At 37.3% G+C, this 19,567-nt stretch overlaps 1 protein-coding gene across 3 annotated transcripts in view; it reads left to right on the forward strand.

Moving 5' to 3' along the window:
• The window catches only part of fmn2b (formin 2b), a 287,893-nt gene that overhangs the window by 153,218 nt on the left and 115,108 nt on the right, over positions 1-19,567 (forward strand). For all 3 annotated transcript variants that reach the window (XM_039737958.1, XM_039737959.1, XM_039737960.1), the window contains one exon: positions 17,711-17,802. In XM_039737958.1, the coding sequence (XP_039593892.1) occupies positions 17,711-17,802 (92 nt within the window). The remainder of the gene's footprint in view (positions 1-17,710; positions 17,803-19,567) is intronic.

The raw sequence follows: 19,567 nt of genomic DNA on the forward strand, positions 1-19,567 counted from the left end.
TTCATCATTCTTTAATCTCAGATACTGTATGATGGGCACAGTTAGCTGGTCGTGTTTTGGCCCATTTTGTATCTCATTATTGTTTTGCTGCTAATTAAGGAAAAAGAAACAATGAAGGTGTCTGAGTCTTCAAGAGCAAGTAAATTAAAATCAATTCAAAAGAACTTAATTAGCAGCAAAAACAGGTCACTAATTAAGAAAAGGGTTAGAATGAAACCTACAGCCACTGGGGCCCTCCAGGACCAGAGTTGGGGACTCCTCTTCTAGAGCACTTCAGCTTTTGATTTAGCCTCTTTCTTTAACTACCACCTCACAAGGCTCTGCCGTAGTTCTGTGAGGTAAAAAAAAAATCTAATGGCATTTGTGTGAAAAAATGCAGATGTATTTGCTGTGTGAGTGCATCATATGGATTCTGTCGTGGAATTTTAGAAATCTCATAACAGAAAACCAAAACCTGCTTCCTAATTATAAGTGGCAAAAAGGTACTTTGTCTTTGACAGAAATAGTCATGTCTGAGGGCCATTTGCCTTTCTTGTCATTATCTGGTAAATTTCTTTCATTTCTTTTAATGGCCAAGGTGTGATTGTTGTACAATTTAAGACTGATGTACATTGAGCATATTATTCTTGATTACTAAGGAACATTTGGGTTTATAGGTACCACATTGTGGCACTACACTGTTCATCATTGTGTTATCCTTTGCTATCTCTTCGGTCTGTTGCTAAGGCTCCAGAAAGTGCTGATGCTGTGGAGAACATCCTGTATTGTTTCAGTTTCAAAGAAGATGGGCACCTCTTCACCTAATAACTTCAGTGCAGTGGTCCTTATGCCCCATATTATGAAGACATTTGAGTGGTTCCTGAACTTTAGTCCTTAACTAAAAGATCAGTTGAACCCTCTGCACTTTGCCTATCAGACAAAGATTGGTGTGGAAGATACAATTATTTATCTGCTTCACAAGGCTTTCTACCATCTGGATAAAGCTGGCAGCACTGTGAAGATTGGTTTTTTGATTTCTCAGTAACCATGTAGCCATCCGTGCTAAAGGAAAGCTTAGAGAGATGCTGGTGGGTGAGCCAATGGTGTCCTGGACAATGGAGTGTCTCCCCAGCATATATGTAACTCTTCTTCTTTTGGTCACTTCAATTTTTTGATCCAGAATTTAATTTAGTGGCCCGTCGTTTGTACTCTTTCTGGTGCACCCCTATGAATCATCCAACAGTAGTCTGCCATCATACTGGCATCTTCTTTCCGTGTTCTTTATATCCTAATGGAATCTTTCACCTTGTGGCAAGATATTTGGGGACAAATTGCAACTTTGAATCCAAAAACTAAATTTTAAGATCCATGTTGAACCCAATTCTCAAATTGTTCACAATTTCTTTATAACTTGGTTTGTTATTGTTGCCTAAGAACATAGAAATCACATCATTGAATGATACCCAAACCTCTTGTTCCAGGTTTTTCACTGCACCATCAAATTCTACATCATAAATCAGATTTTTCATATCAAGAAGAGCAAAAACAAACCTGGAAACTTTTAGCACAAATCCATAGAACAGGCTTCATCTTTTGATAGAGCTTTGACAAACTTCTTCATTAAACCAAACTTTATAGAAAGCAATGCCAGCAGCACTAAGCTAGGTGCGATGATGTTTCTGGCTCCAAGCTGTAGCTTTTTTCCAGCTGACCATTCCTTTTGACACCGATGTCAATTCTTGGCCCTACTGTCCCACTCATAGAGAAAACCTGGGAATCTTGTACACTGGGACTGCTGACCCTGGAAGATAAACTTTAAGGTCTCCACATATGACTGTGCTCATTACAGTTAATACCTGTTAAAAATGCTTTACACATAGATTTTAATATTAGCAAATATTACATTTAAACAAATTATCATTGAAATAAATATTGATATGTAGTTATGTGCAAAGACAATCATCAAAGCTTCTAATCGGTGTTATGTGAAAAAGTTACCTGTTGGAGAAAAATATATGAAAATCAGATGAATAATCAAAACAATTTTTTCAGTGTTTACCTGTTTATTAATTAAGCTATAATTTCTTGGTACATTTATGTGTGTGAACGTTTCAAACAAACTTGAAGCTCTGGGTATTGCACACAGTGAGAAGTGACTTTTTGTGGGTACCACTTCGCACAATAGAACTGTACATCAGAAACTGTACATCAACACCCAGAACTGCCTACGTGCCTAAAGAGTGAGATGCTCTTGCTGTTTAGGTCTGAGTCATAGAATGGCAGGTGAGTACTATAAGATAGAAAGTGTGCTTAACTGTGTGTGCCTTCAGGGAGTGGAGAGGACTTGTACAAAAATACATTGGCCTCATCTTCTAGTAGAGTTAATCCTGAACATTTTGAAACGTCAATCAAGCCCAGTAGCAAATCTAGCTTGTTATATTACAGAACTCTTAGAGCATATGTCATAAGTATTTATGGAACTGATTTAGGACTTTTTACAAGGTGACTTACAATTTCAGGATACTGTTTACAGATATAGATTTTACAGTCTGAACAAAGAGAAGTGAGGTGACTTGGTCAGGATCACACAATGTCTCACACGGGGAGATTGAATCAACAGCCTTAGAGTCTGAAGTACAATGTTTTGGCCACCACACTACCCTGCCTGCCAGTTTTGTTGTGAAATTCTTTCCCTGGTAAAAATTATCTTTTATATTTATTTGCATATTTATTTGCAATATTTACCAGTAAAACAAAATAAATTCTTAAAATGCTGTACAGTATTCTGGGGTTAAATTACAGTTTGGGTTAAACAGACATGAACTTATCTTCTTAACAAGCAAATTGTGCCTGCGAAAATTTAGCAAGAATAAAAGCATTAAGACAGATACTTTATTAATCCCAAGGAGAAATTCACATACTCCAGCAGCAGCATACTGATAAAGAACAATATTAAATTAAAGAGTGATAAAAATGCAGGTAAAACAGACAATAACTTTCTATAATGTTAGCGCTTAAGGGTGGAATTGAAGTGTCGCATACTGTGGGGGAGGAATGATCTCCTCAGTCTGTCAGTGGAGCAGGGCGGTGACACCAGTTTGTCGCTGAAGCGACTCCTCTGACTGAAGATTATACGGTTCACTGGATTCTCCATGATTAACAGGAGCCTGCTCAGCGCCTGTTACTCTTCCACGCGTGTCAAACTGTCCAGCTCCGTGCCTACAATGGAGCCTGCCTTCCTCACCAGTTTGTCCAGGCGTGAGGCGTCCTTTATGCTGCCTCCCCAGCACACCACAGAAGAGGGCACTCGCCACAACTGTCTGATAGAACATAATGAAATGATGATCAGGAAGAGAAGAACATCACACATTACAGTAAGAAAGGAGATTATTTTAATAAGTAGTGACGTGTGAGAGGACTCAGTTTTAGAATATTCACATGATTAGTATGGGATGTTGTTATAGTCACTTACAACAGCATGAATATTTACAACACAAAGTTTAACATGAACAAGTTAACAGATCATGTTGAATAAGAAGGGAAATAAATGCAGGGCACCTCTAAGTCAGTATGTGTGAAGTGTGGCCATTAGGTAATGTAGTATACTAATGTCTATAATAATTGCCGGAAAACACAATTTGTTGCATAAATGTTGTCAGCGAAAATATTCATCTATGTGTGTAACCTGCAAATACCTGTATGTTTTAAACTGGGTTTCGATGTAACTCTGGAAAATGCAGTCTACAACTGACTATTCGTAAAAACAGGGCCTGGCAAATAAACTCCATCGTTATTAAATGTTTGTCATTGTGACTTGGTGATAGTCATACAATATGCTAAACGAATGGAGAATTGCCTATGCTGTAATATAAAGGGAATATCTTGTTTTGAGTTGTCAGGGTTATTAAATTTCCTGTCAATGTTTCTTGTTGTCTGCCAGTTTGTTGCTGCTCTTCAGAAAGATTGTGTGCATAATTTGTTTTTCATTCACTGTCTAGGTACAAGACTTGCTGCTGCTGATCTTTGGATAATGTAGCTCTGTGGTTTGTCATACATTGTCTTTGTTGTTCTAAGGCATCTTGACTATGCTGGTTGGTGTGGCGTGATGTAGATGTTTCTGCTTCTAGGCATTAGTGCGAGTATGTGTGCCTGTGAGACCGTTTCTGCTGGTCGCAGCTAGGCTGTATGTGCCTTTTCATTTTATCAGGAGGCTTCTGTTCAAGTGAAGGGGAGCATAGGTGTAAAATGATAGTGTCATAATGCAGTTTTGGTCAGTAACAAAGTATGCACAAGAATAAATAGTCAAATACCATAGTTGATAGTTGGTCACATTGAAGACCTGAAGATAAACCTAAGACCAAAACTCTGCCAGGAACACGTATTCCTCGCTATTGTGGAGGGATATAGCAGCTGTGGCAACCATTGTTTATATCGAGTGTGGACAGACACAAGCTAAATAAAAAGGATTACTAAGCTACAGTTTTATTGATTCGTGAAAATGTTACTGTCATTGCACAAAACCCATGATTGCCTGTTATTTAGTAGTTGCTTTCACATGGTAACATTAAAATAGAGGAATTGCTTGATGTTCAATAACAGGAAAGTGATATAAATATTCTCTGACATTTGGCAATCCTTTTTTTTTTATTATTTTAATGAAGATGAACATATCCTCTAAAATAATTCTCACAATATTTTTACAGAAGATCCTTAAATATGACACTCTAGGTTAAATATTGTATAGGGTGTATATATTTTAACAATCTGCACTGAACAAAAGCTATATGCTATTGTTTTCTTTTTGTTTTGTGAGACTGTAGAAACAGAATTCCCCATTATCTTATGGATAATTGTTCCACACAAGTCTTATCCTGAAGCTTTTACTTTGCTGCCCATCAAAGCATTTTATTTCTATGAAGTTCTCTCTTTCCATTGATTGACTTGCATTTTACAGGATCAGAAGAGGTCAGGGCATTTACTTACATTACTTAACAATTACAGATTGAGTGAGGTGTTGCCAATTTTAGATTGTGAAAGCCTACAGCATTTCTTAGGACATTAATGTAAATCTTGCTTTCTGAGGATTCAGTGCATCTTAGAATTTTTACTTTAAAAAGCATGAAGTATACCTTTGCCCTTGTCGCTCAAAAGTGTTTTGGGAGCTGAAATTATCCTATGCTCAAAGTATTAGGGTGTTGTACAGTGTTAGCCATTATGAATGTAGTGAGATGTCAAGCAAAATCTTGCCTGAAGAAGGGGCCTGAATTAACTTGAAAGCTTGCATATTGTAATCTTTTTTTATTTAGCCAATAAAATGTGTCATTTTCCTATCCTTAAAATAAATATGAAAGGAAAAATACACATCTCAGTCTCCATATTGTACACTTCTCTGGAGTCCCTCATATCCGTAGGGCTGCAACGATTAGTCGACGTAATTGACGACGTCGACTACAAAAAATTGTCGATGCAGATTTTTTATTGTCGATGCTTCATAAACAGAACCTTCAATAGAGGCTCCAGTCACAAAGAACCACATTGGTTTTTGTAACTGCAATGCACTACATGAACATCTGGGTGGCAGGATCGTTTGTTATTGTTTATCAAGACTGCACACAGTCCTACCACCGAAGAAAGATTGTCTGAGGAGAAGAATAATGTAGAGGAAAATAAACATGGTTGCAATGGCGAATCGGATAGAGGAGGGGGAAGGAGATGGAAAAAAAATTGAGACATAAACTTTCTAAAGTGTGGGAGCACTTCACCGAAAAACAAAAAAAAGTTGAATGCAGATTATGCAAAGCAAGCTTTCTTTTCTGTGTATATCAAGGTTTCGACAATGATAGTTAACCCTTAAACTGACACATACTTGGGGGTTAATGCACCCCTGGACGCCAAATACTTTTTAGCTGCGCTTTTTAAGTAAACGTCACAATTCACAAAGAAAATGTGAAATTTTAATGGGGAACGTATTTTTTTCATGCAAAGAGCAGCACATTACTGCAGTACTGACATTTTACACACTGCAAATGAACTGTAAAAACTATGGGGGGAAAAAAAAAAAAACTACTGCAACAATCTATTATATGTTCAAAGTGCAACTGAAGCCATTGATGAAATTTAGTAAATCACCGAGCCATCTGCGCTTGAACTGGTTTCATGCAAACACACAGAGATGAACACTGATGATTGCAGGCTCTAGTGCAGCGGCTGAATCCCAGAGACCGTGATGCTTCTGTTTGGCCCCTCATAACTCAACGAATATACGACACTGACTGATCAAGTCTGGCATGCTGCCAAATTGCACTGAGAAACGACTTTAGCCGGTTGCGGAGTTCAATGAATGTACGTTGCCGCATATACTTGGCTTTGGCGTGCTTCCAAATTGCACTGGAAACCGACTCTAGCTGGCTGCAGCGGTTTAAGAGTTAAGTGCATATAACTTCAGTTAAGTTTGCTAACGGGTTTGAAGCTATAGTAAAAGAGTGAATAGGAGTAGCTGAGCTGTCCTCGGTTTTCTTTTCTTCTATTTTCGTATAATATGTGAGTACATATGAATAGTAAACCATCTCTAACTAACATTAGGTAACTTGTATTTTGGAGTACCGTATTTTGCGCACTATAAGGCGCACATAAAAGCCTTTAATTTTCCCAAAAATCCACATTGCGCCTTTAAGTTTCGTGCGCCTTATGTGTGCACGGAGTTCCAAAATCTGTAAAAATGTTGTTGTGCATTTTAGTAAGCACTCCACTTGATTGACTGTTGGACCATTTCCTGCCGACATAGGGACGTAGTAATACGTACACTACGTACACTGGCAGCGATAAACCAATTGCAGAACATTACGTAAAGCCACGTACAGACAAACGCTAACCTCCACCACACGTACGGCAGGTAGGTATATTGTACTACTGGTGCGCTGCGAAACATTATTTGTTTGGCTAAGGACCCTGAAAATGGTATCAGAGAGGAGACATGCTTACGATGCACAATTCAAACTACAGGCTCTGTTACGCAGTTGTAAATGGGAATAGAGCAGCAGCTACAGAATTCAAAATCAATGAATCTATGGTTCGGAAGTGGAGGAAGCAGGAGAATGAATTGCGCCAAGTTAAAAAGACAAAACAGAGTTTCCGCGGGAACAAGGCGAGGTGGCCAGAGTTGGAAGACCAACTTGAACAATGGATTCTTGAACAAAGAGCTGCCGGGAGAAGCGTCTCTACAGTCCTCATTCGACTGAAGGCAATAACGATAGCACAAGACATGAAGCTCGAACACTTTCAAGGAGGTCCGTCTTGGTGCTTTAGTTTTATGAAAAGGCGCAATCTCGCCATCCGCGCACGAACTACCTTGGCGCAGCAACTGCCAGTGGATTACAAAGAAAAGCTGACCATCTTCCGCACCTACTGCAGCAACAAGATTACCGACAAAAAAATCCAGCCCAACCATATCACCAACATGGACGAGGTCCCTCTCACTTTTGACATCCCCGTGATCCATACTGTGGAGAAAAAGGGGACCAGCACGGTATCCATATGCACCATGGGCCATGAGAAGTCGGCTTTCACTGTTGTTCTTGGTTGCCACGGTAATGGACAGAAACTACCACCTATGGTCATTTTTAAGAGGAAGACGCTGTCAGAAGAAAAGTTTCCAGCCGGAGTCATCGTTAAGGCCAATCCAAAGGGCTGGATGGACGAGGAGAAAATGAGAGGGGTGTATGTGAAGAGGCCGGGCGGGTTTTTCCATGCATCACCGTCTTTGTTGATCTGCGACTCCATGCGTGCCCATATCACCGCTACTGTGAAAAAAACAAGTGAAGCAAATGAATACAGAGCTTGCCATCATTCTGGGAGGATTAACAAAAGAACTCCAACCTCTGGACATCGGTGTAAACAGGGCATTCAAAGTGAAGTTGCGAGCGTCATGGGAGCGATGGATGAGAGACGGCGAACACACCTTTTACTAAGAATGGGAGGCAGCGCCAGGTGAGTTACGCCACCATATGTGAATGGATTGTGGATGCCTGGACTAAGGTGTCTGCTTCGACTGTTGTCCGAGCTTACGTGAAAGCTGGAATCATTGCTGAACAGCCACCTGGCAACGAGACTGACTCCGACAATGACGAGAGGGAACCCGGCATGTTTTATGGCGAACTTGCCCATCTGTTCAATTCAGATACAGAAGGTGAGGACTTCGATGGATTTGTGACAACAGACTGATCAAAAAACAATGTGAGTGTATTTTTAAATACATAGTAGAATAATTTTTAACTAAACTCATTGTTTTGCTTCTGTTACCTTGTTTTTACATGCGCCGAATAATACGGTGCGCATTATGTATGGCTTAAGTACAGAAATAAGCCCTGCAATTGAGAGTGCGCCTTATGGTGCGCAAAATACGGTATATCAGTAATTAGCTTGTTACATATTTTATTCCGTTATTTTTTTATTTTGGCATAATATAGTACATGATGTGATAAACTACAACACTTTTCCTTCAGAGTGTGATGATTTAAACATCTTTCTCTGTCTGCAAAATCATTCTTGTGTATTCCTGCTACTTCTATTCCCTCTAAACGTCTCTTCTCAGCAGCTGGGAACATTGTCTCAAAGAAGAGAGGCAGCCTCATACCAGAGCATGTCTAAATGCTCACGTTCCTGCACTGCAATCAGGAATGTATGAACTGAATCTTTTATAAACTGTACATTATTTATTTATTTTTTTTTTTATTTGTATTGAAGCTTTATTTAAACTTTTGGACTTTAAGATGCACCATTTGCCATTTTTGGTTAAGTTAAATGCACTTTTTTTGTTTAAAGACTAAGTGCACTTTAGTTTGTATTGTTTAATGTATTTCTTTTTTATTGTGATGGTCACACTAATATAAAACATTGATTATTTTCAAATTCATGTTTCATTGGTTATTTTAATTTAATCACTTTATATTTTTAACCGTGTTAATGCAGAGACATCAGGGTGACATTCACAGGTGGACAGACGTGAGCAGATGAGGTAAGACATGCGCTGTAGTCCAGAACAGGATGTGCAACCACAGGTCGCAGGCATCAAAATAGTCAGGCATGAAATAATCGTGGCTAATCGAGAGAGAGAAAAAATTGAACGATTAGTCGACTACCAAAATAATCATCATCATAATTAGCTGTAGCCCTACATACCTGCAACTCACATGTACATAGCATGCAGTATTCCACCCAGTCCACATACTACTACTCCTATAATGTATTTTAAAGACATACTGTACTTAACTGGGATGTTTGCTGTGCAAGCAAATTTTGACATGCAATATAATGTGCAGGTTTGTTTAATTGGCATCTCTAAATCAGGTATGCACATGACTGTGCCCAGTGGTTAATTGGGGCCTCATGCAGGACTGCTTCCTTGGTGGTGTGTGTTGATGAATTCAGACAGTTTTACTGCAGAGAGGTGATGGTATATAGATTGATCATGTCAGCAGTGAAATTCCTTAATAACTGACACAGACCCAATGACTAGTGTACCTGCACTTTTGAACATAGATTAAACCTATGGCTTAATGTAAATTTCTGTTTTTTGTTCAACTTTATTGTGTTATTGTGCTTTGAGAGATTTTTAAAACATTTGCAAATTTTCTTAATCTACCAGATGCAATGGGAAGTCAAGCAAAATAACGCCTTTTATTGGCTAACTGAACAGATTATAATATGTAAGCTTTTGTTGCCTGTAGAAGCGGCCTAAGATGCCTGGAAAGCTTGAGTAAAAGTATAATCTGTTTAGTTAGCCAATAGAAGGTGTCATTTTGCTTGGCTTCTCATTGTACCCATTATGGCTAACACGGTACAACACCCTTCACCATAATCTGTCGCTGATGAGGATAGTATAGTAATCCATATCAGAATGTTATTTTACATTCATGATGTACATTTTTTTTAGGAGCTGTACTGTCAATTATGAGCCTTCTCCCAGGTGAAGGGGATGGGATTGCTTTAAAATAAAAGGTGGTGATGGTGATCATTTAGGAACAGCCTTCATTTTGTATGTTTTTATTTTTAATTTAATAGCAGTTCTTTTGAAAGGAATTGCTCAGAGGGCAACCTTTACAATCATAGACTGCTAAGTCAGAAAGTGGTGAACAGGTGTCTGGTCAGAAACAAGGAGACATGAAAAGTCTTTCAGAATAATTGGTTTATTTTGTATACTACCCTGTTAACACTATGCCAGCACTGGTGAAGGACTCCTTTGCTTTTGTATTTGCTTAAAACGTTATAGCAGGTATCTGTCTGGGTTTATTCTAAAAGACGGAAAATGAACTTGTATAAATCATCATGCACATCAATGAAATACTGCATATGTAGTGCTATTAATTTGTACTAAGTGACATCAGTAGATCAATAGAGTGTATCTTAATATAATTATTTGGAGGAAATTGTGCTTTGTATATTTAAAATATCAGCACATGAATGTGAAACTTTACATTTAGCCATATTAATGTGAAAAGTCAAAAGGTCAAAGGAGAGAATATCATTAGCAAAGGTCATATGCTGCAAATAAATAATATTCCCTAATTGCTTCTAAACAGTAAGCAGTTTATCGCCACCTTGGCATCAACACACAAGCAACCTTCAACATAACTGGTTATCACACAATAAAATTCATCTTAAATATCCATTGCAACACCAGTACCATCTCAGAACATGGTATCCTCTAATAACTTGAAGTGAAATGTTTTCTTTTTTACACAAAGAAAAACAAAACCTTTAAAACACGTTGGTTTCCTTCTTGCCATATTGAGAGACAGTGTCTTTGTCACTTCGATGCTGTCTAACTTCTCCCACTTACGATGTCCAGAAAATGTAGAGGAGTGATGTGCTCATGTTTTTTATTTTTTTTAATGAATTGGAAAGCTAACCTTTTTAACAGTAGTAGAAATAATAGCAGTATTAAGTGTAGATGGATCTGTTCAGTTTTGTTGAGGTGATCTATTGATCTAACATATTAGATGACCTTCTGAACGCACTTATAAAAATTCACTGTCATGAAGGCTGCAGCCCATCCGAGCAGCTTTTGATACAGACGCAAGGCTTCGCAAAATCATTCACCCAGTTTAACATCTCAAATAAAACTAACTCATCTACCTTTTGAGATGTGAGAGAAAATCCAGCGAAACTTCCACAGGTATGGAGAGAACTGCATGCAGCATTTGGATCACGCAAATATTGCCAAGCCATTATAACCAATATGGTGCGTTATAAATGACATGCAATTCTTCGTTTCTGTAGTTACTTATGTAAAACACAAACAAGATAGGTTTTCAAAATATATATTTAGAAGGTTTTATGAGAAATTAAGGTTTTGTTTCCTTGACACCCTAAATGTCATCCAAAATGTCAGTATTTTGTCCAGCCTTCACGTGCTTTAATCACTGCATGTATTCTGTTAGGCATGCCTGCAATCATGTCCTCTGCATACTTTTTAATGTCCTTGTCGTGAAACCATACCACGTTCAATAAGATGCTGCTTGGTTGTGATCCTGTATTCATGCATCTTATCTTTCAACATCTTCCACACATTCTCTATGGGATTCATGTCCGCACTGTTTCCAGGCCAGTCAAGCAATTGGAGTTGTTTTTCTGCCAGGTGGTACTTAACCTTTTTGGATGTGTGGCAAGGGGCATTATCTTGCTGGAAAATGACGTCCTGATGAGATCCTCGAGTCCAGTCCCTTAACTGAGGAAGGAGCTGTGTTTCCAGGACTTGGATGTATTGATCCTGGCGCATCGTTCCTTCCACGATGTGCAGACGACTCACGCCGTGAACACTGATAGCACCCCAAACCATCACAGAAAGTGGGTGCTTAACAGTCTGTTTAACACAATCTGGGCGGAATTCCTCACCAGGACGTCGGCGCACAAATTGAGCACGGTCCTCAAGGACATGCATCGAACTCTCATCTGAAAAAACAACCTGCTTAAAAAAAATTCAATGTGGGTTCAGTTATTTCGTTAATTAGATTTTAGATAATTGTCACAAAATTATTGAAAATATTCCAGATGTGTTCTGAAGCAATTCTTACCTTTGACCAGTCTTGTGAAGTCCAGTCAGAATACTTTTTTGCCCAGTCCAACCTCTTCCTCTTCATTGTCATCGTAAGAAGAGGTTTTTTTCAAGGGCCGACATGCCTTCAAACCGGCTGTAAAAAACCAGTGAAGCACTGTCCTTGAACTGGATGCAACTCCATGCTCCTGCCACATCTGTTTCAGTTGCTTTGAGGAGGCTTTTCTGTGATGGAGAAAGATGTTGACCAGCCTCTGGTCATCTCTGGATGTTGATAGGCGTTTCCTGCCGCACAAACCTTCACGTTTTGGAGAGAATCCTTGGTTGCCTTTCAACTTTTTCGACAAATATTGACAAATGCTTGAGAAACACCAAGTTTCTTAGCAGTTTCCACCTGGGTCATAGTCGTTTCTTTCAGCAAAACTCTAACCTGGCCTTTTTTTTTTTTTTTTTGTGGGCTGATGTTGCTTTTCTTACCCATTCTCTCTTTCGTACAAGTTTCAGAGAAGATTTGCGTTAAACTTCTGCAAAAACTCAATTTGTGTGTTAGAATTTGTTTGCGTGTGCAGGCTTATTTATATATAAACTCAAACCGTTTTAAAAGGTGTGCAGAAATAGCGAAAATGTCATGTTGTAAGATTGTCTTCAAAACACAGAAATAGGCCAAACTTTAACGCCTTTGTGTCACCCCACAAAAAAATATTATTTTCAGACAAAGCCATGCAAAAACCATACAAAAACAATTCTTAATCATATTAATATCCATTTGCAACACAATCTGAGTGATAATAGTGAAAATACTAGCAACATCATTTGATTCAGACAGAAAATTACAACAAACTTCTCAAAAAGATCAAATATTATAATAATTTGGCCAACACTGTAGACCGAAGTGGTGAGCAATGCATCATTGGCAAATAAACCTTGACTAAGTGATTATGACTGCATATTTCAACACAGTTATCTTTAAAAATGTATCAAGGTGTTTTGTTGAAACTGTATGCAAGACATCAAGTTGCCTGCCAGACTGCACTCTGCCTGATTTATTTATTTTTTTTTTAAACATTAGTAGGACTGGCAAAGCTAGCGATAATGCAAAGAAAAGAAATGCACTTGGTTACACGAAGTAATAAATAAAAGCATTACTCTTAATGCACTCCTATTTGACTCTAGAATGTAATCCGTCATGATTGGTGATAAAATTCTGTTTGCTATGTTTTTTTTTTCTTTACACCTTTTGCATGTCATAGTTTATATTCTCAACAAAGAGAATAAATATCATTAGGTGCATTATCTATTTTGTAATGTGAGGAAACAGCAACATCATCTGTGTCAGTAATGTTTAATCAGTGGAAATGTAAAATGATTTTGTTCTGTCGGCATTTAAAAGGTCCTTCAGAAATGATGCACGCAAGAGTAAAACAGGCTCTTGACATCCTTTCAGTGTTCTTCTCTACTCAGCTTTTCATACATTTAAACTGAAGTCTGAAAAACCGTTAGTGCTTACATGCATTCTTTAGCTCTTCAAAGATGTCGGAAACTGATAATCCACACGTTGAAAATACAAACAAATGAATTTATTGATCTTTTGATAAGATCTCAGTACACCCAATTACTGGTATCATTCATACATGTCTAACACAAAAATCTGGTCCTTATTAAACTTATTTACACTTTAAAACAGCATTCTAAATTAAGAACAGAGGTTGCCCTTGCAGACAGATGGTAAAGTGATCAGAATACTAATCACTCTGTTTGATGCCTCTGTTTGAAGTATCGTGTGACCCAGCGCACCGCCTGATTTTTTTTTTTTGGTAAACTTGTGAATGTCACTCACTTGTGGTCCTCTTGTCGGCCCTGGAAAATGCTAAAGTTATGATATTGTTGAAGGAATGTGAATGGCTGAATAGCTTGCATGTATTTAAGTATTGAACATCCAGTACATTTCGAAATTGCAAATACTTTAAAGTACAGAAAAACCTCTTAATAGTCTTTTTTCCCATTTTAATTTAGCCTTTGGATTTTGTAAATGAAATGCATTCACTTTAACCATAGCAGTAAAAATTTAAGTGGAGTTACATTTTACTGCAGGAACAAATAAGTTAGAAGAGCACCTACGGTATCTTCTTTCTCGTCCATGTCATAGATATGTCTGGTACCACGGATGGTTTGCATTTATTTCAATGAGATTCAAATACTGTATTTCATTTGATGTAGACTTAATGTGCACTTTTTGAATGTATTCTGTAAAATATAATATATTGCATATTGTAGTTTTCAGACACTTTTTTCTTTGAGTTCCTTTTTTATGAGTTTATCACTGGATTATGTTTAGTTCCAAATATTCAGCATGTGTCATTTATTTCTTTGTTCTGTTTTTTGCCTGGTAAAACTCTGTTTTGCATTTGTAGAATACAGTAAAGGTTCTTTATTAGTATGTTACGTTTTCTCCACTTGGACTGTCTTATAATAATATATCCCACATTCATTTGTGCTCATTTAAGAAAGTGCTTAAATGCACTACATTCTATGCATTTTGTTTCTTTTTAATTTGAATTGTTTTAATTTTTTGTGTTACTGTGGAACATATTATTGTCTATTTAAATATTCATCTGTTTTCTAGAAAGGCTTTTGCCATTACAAGGGGAGCCCATCCTCTCAGCACTAGTTGAAAGCCTTGGCCCAAACATGAACAGATATATCCATCAAAGAGCAAACTTGCCTAGTCAAAATTCAGTTGATAGTATTTTTTTTTCAAGCCGGATATGCACAGTTCATCTTTGGGATGCTGTGGGTAAACAGATTGGACAGACAAAAGACCAAGAGCACATGTGAATTCTACAGTGGTGTGAAAAACTATTTGCCCCCTTCCTGATTTCTTATTCTTTTGCATGTTTGTCACACAAAATGTTTCTAATCATCAAACACATTTAACCATTAGTCAAATATAACACAAGTAAACACAAAATGCAGTTTTTAAATGACGGTTTTTATTATTTAGGGAGAAAAAAAATCCAAAAAAAAAAAAAAAAAAATCACACCATTTGACAAATGGTTGTGTTTGATGATCAGAAACATTTTGTGTGACAAACATGCAAAAGAATAAGAAATCAGGAAGGGGGCAAATAGTTTTTTACACCACTGTATATACACAGACCTTCCCATATTACTCATTAGAACTATGACTAATCATTGTGCTATTATGCCTTTCTTGTCCATTTCAAAAAAAATTATGAATCGTACTGTGAACATTACTTAATAGCTGCTGTCCCCAAGGTTTGTTTTCTATCATGTTCTCTATGCTTCTGAAGTAATTTCCATCTCTCAGCTACCAAAACATATGCCGGCTATGTGATTGCAAATGTTATTAGGCCTAGTATGAGCAAATGTGCATTGTCTTGATTCCTGCTTTGTTCCCACAACTGTCAGGATAGGCTTTGATTATAGAGCCCTAATATTGGATATAAAGAGGTTGAAAAAACTGAGTGATTAGAAATGGTGTAGTAAATCGATTACTTGCATTCATCCATCCATCCAGTTTCCTAACGTCCTTATCCCCAGGGAGCCTGTCCCAGCAGTCATTGGGCACCAGGCATGAACAACAACTCTGATGTACAGAGGGCCAGCCTATCGCAGGGCAAACGCGCACGCGCACACATACACCAGGATCAATTTAGAAATGCCAGTTCACCTAACCAGCATGTCTTTGGACTGTGGTAGGACATCAGAGTTCCTAAAGGAAACACAAATGGACACGGAGAACATAGAACTCCAGGCAGGAACCATCTGGTGTGTGAACCCTTATCTCTGTGTTACAATGAAATGGCATTCCTACTGTCCCACCATGCTACCTGGATTACTTGCAGTCTATGTATATATCTAATAAAATAAAATATAATAACCTGCTAATCCTGTCTGCTGAAATAATTTGTAGTGCATTCGGTTTTTATTGCTTAATTAAAAAATTGTAGAAGCAATAAAAGCATGGCAGATTTTTAAAATTATCATCTAGTTACTCTTAGTACGGAACTGTCAACAACACCTATTATTATTTATTTATTTATTTTAAATAGAGAACCTTTCTTGATGTATTTATTCATTGATGTTTATTGGTAGTTGATCTTTATTTCAGTATGAGAATTGAATTGTATAATTTTGGAAGTTTGTGTCAACACAGACTTTATAATTAACAAACAGTGTTGTGTTTAGCTTGTCTTTAAATTATTACTCTCTACTTTTTTGATGCCCATCACACTCGTGATTAAAAGAGTGAGGAGTGTAGAACAAATGCCTCTTTGATCCTGGGAGCAACACTTTAAAACACTCCTCTTTATAGACCAGAGTTAGGCAGGTAGAGTAACTGTGAGGCTGCCTTATCATTTACAGTATTAGTAGGGGAGGGAGGAAGCTATTTAAGAATAGCAGTGAATGATATAGATTTTAAGATTTTACTGTTTTAAGAATTCACGTACTGTTCAGTGTTGGCTTCTGCCTTTGAACCCAGAGCTGTCAAGGTAGGCTTTTGCATTCCCTCGACTCTAAACTGGATGAATTAAATTCCAGTAATGGATGGATCGATTGGGTATACTGTTTGCTATGTACGGTATTCCCTATGATGTTCCGCCTTGCATCTGTTGCTGCAGGGATAGTTTTGTTCCTCCCACCCTCATAGGTTCATTCCTTCCTTTATTGAGTATTAAGTGGATTAACAGAAATTTAATGAATTGAATTTTGAAGTTTTAGAAGTCTAATATATACAGTAACAAGAGCAGTGTGTGCACATGAAGAATCATGGGTTTCTGCTCCAATTATAGGACCAAAATATCTTGTGTATATATATATACTGTATATATATATATGTAGTTAAGAACTTCTTTGCAAAAAAATTGGTATCTGTGATATCTACCATATATACTCGCGTTGAAATTTTCCCACAGATAAGTTGGGCTTGATTTTAAAGTATAATTTCCAAATGTTGGTCATATAAGTCAAATGCGGAAAAGTCACACTATTGGTCCAAGAGATAATATGCTAACGGCCACCTGAGAGAGAAACCACGGACAACACTACCTATTTTTTTTGTATGTATTGTCCCTACATGATCACACGGTAATACCCAAACTATTCCGAAGCAACGTTTGCACTGTTTTGTGTTTTTTGTATCTCACACTATCATATACCTTTATTATAAGAGCATCCCTTATCTGCGATGGAGCGTTCGATCAGAAGAAAATATGAAGCTGGTTTTAAGTTAAAAATTGTTGAAGTGGAGAAAGAAATTGGTAACTGCGCTGCTGCAACAAAATGCAAGATTTTGAGATTGAAGGAAGCAAGAAGATGTGTAAAAAAAATAAAAAAATAAAAAAATTAAATAAGGGGCACATTTTTGAACGAGTGTATAAGATCGGGGTCTCATTTTATGATTGATTTTTCGGGTTTCAAGTCCCGACTTATATGTCAGCATATACGGTAAATATTCAACCCTGGCCTTTTATTCAGGATTGTAGAACCTCTTTTTGTTGTAGTTAAGGCTTGAAACATTACATTTTGCAGTTATGTTTCTTTTTAGAGTTTCGATCCAAGCAGAATCATGACGTTTCAGAAAATGGTCAAAACTTTAATACTAAATAAAAAAATTAATAAATAAATAAAAACCCTACCAGTGTTCTTCTCTTTTAGAGGGCTCAACAAGAAGAAATGGATAAAATAGAAAAGCACATCAAATCTTCAAAAGAAAAAGAGAGCGCAAAACCATTGGATAAACCAGAACAGTGAGTGATGAAAATTTTATTAAACTGTTGCTTTTAACTTAGTTCTTTAACTTACACAGGTTTTAGTTTTGACTTGTAAAGTAATATTGCACATTTAGCATGCACCTAAAGCCCAGTTACTTAGTGGTACTGTTCATTTTAAACATTTTATCTGATCTTGCCATATACAACCTGGGTGTTGCCCTTACTGCGTCAGTATGCATTGTGTTCTACCAGGTGTTCTCCTCTTCCATTTGTGTCCACTGTTTAGTGGCCATGCAAATAAAAATTTTAATTAAATGTTGTGAATGCTATGAAATGAGTCGGCCAAAACACAAATAAATAAAGTAATTCAATACAAACTAATAAGGTAAAATATGTAATAAGAGTGAACATCACAAATTTAGTTTCTCTGCGAGTTTGGCAAAATTGTATAAATGTCAATGAGAAAGGAGGAACTGAACTAGTTTTAAGTGGATTATTATGATGCCACGATCTGTAAGTGTCCCTGAGGTCTAGGGAAGCTTCTGTCAACTAAGTTGACTGATTATTGTGACCTGAGCTGTGAGGCAGCAGTGCAAACTGCTGTGCCACCGTGCCTCAAACAACAAAAGCTTTAGACAGAATTGTAATTGCAATAGTTACAAACAAAAGACAACAACTAGCTCCAAACTAACAATAAATGAAAAAAAAATCCACATATCTCATCATGCTCACACGCTCCAATCTTTGGGGACTGATTGCTGTGCCGCACCCCACTTTTTTTTTTTCATAATTGCAGCTCCATGCATGTGCAGTTCGCCACACAGGGCAGTGATGATTCAAAAGAAATCTTAAATGAGCCCCCTCCATCCCAGAGTTAGAAAGAATATGAAATAATAATATTAACAACAAAATATTTATTACTATTTACAGAGCATTTCTGTCTTTTTCATGGAAGAAAAAAGTACAAAGCATTTGCGCAGATAGATCAGAAATACAAACAGGTGTCAGCTGCATGCCTGCAAAAAGTGGAACGAGCCAGTCTCATGCTGTTGCTGTATGGCATCACCAGCCTGTTCCCTCCGAAAAGTGGAATTCTGTGAGCGCAGTCATGAGGTTCTAATCTTCAGGGCAGAGACAGAAATGACGTAGTGGCTGTCACTACCCGATATGCTGTAAATGGTGAGAACCATAACATACTTAATTTAGCATTGACGGCACAATATAAAATTAATCTGTTCAGAACAACAAAGTATTTTGTTAATCATCTCATTATAGTCAGCTAATGTACCCCTCGAATGAAAATACTGGAAAAAAAAAAAAGTGTTTTTTTTTGTAAATGCATGTGGGGTGCAAATCCAGCTGGAATAATGAATGAGTAGTGAAGTTTGTATATTGACAAAAAATATTTACACATGTATGAAACAAATCAGGCAGCAACACAAAATGTTAGGTTGAGTATGCTTGTGGTTGAGTGAAAGCTGTGAAAATGCATGATTGGGTAATATGACAGCCCCATCTAACACAGCTGCTACAGCTCTGTGAAGACAGGCTGGCCTTGTGAAGCATCATGGGGTGCTGGGAAAAAGTTTGCCTTTAAGTCAGGCACACAGCAGATTTTGAGGAAGTGATTTGGTGAATAAGCAAATTCTCTGTGAAAAGCCCTTTCATGTTTGCCTATCAATCTGTGTATGTATTTATATATGTATATACAATATGTGTATTTATATATACATCATCAGAGTCATAAAAATATTATAAAGTTTAAATCATCGATTATCAATAGATAAATTTAATATTGTTT

This window comes from Polypterus senegalus, chromosome 16 (genome assembly GCF_016835505.1).
Source record: "Polypterus senegalus isolate Bchr_013 chromosome 16, ASM1683550v1, whole genome shotgun sequence".
Classification (NCBI taxonomy): Eukaryota; Metazoa; Chordata; class Cladistia; order Polypteriformes; family Polypteridae; genus Polypterus; species Polypterus senegalus.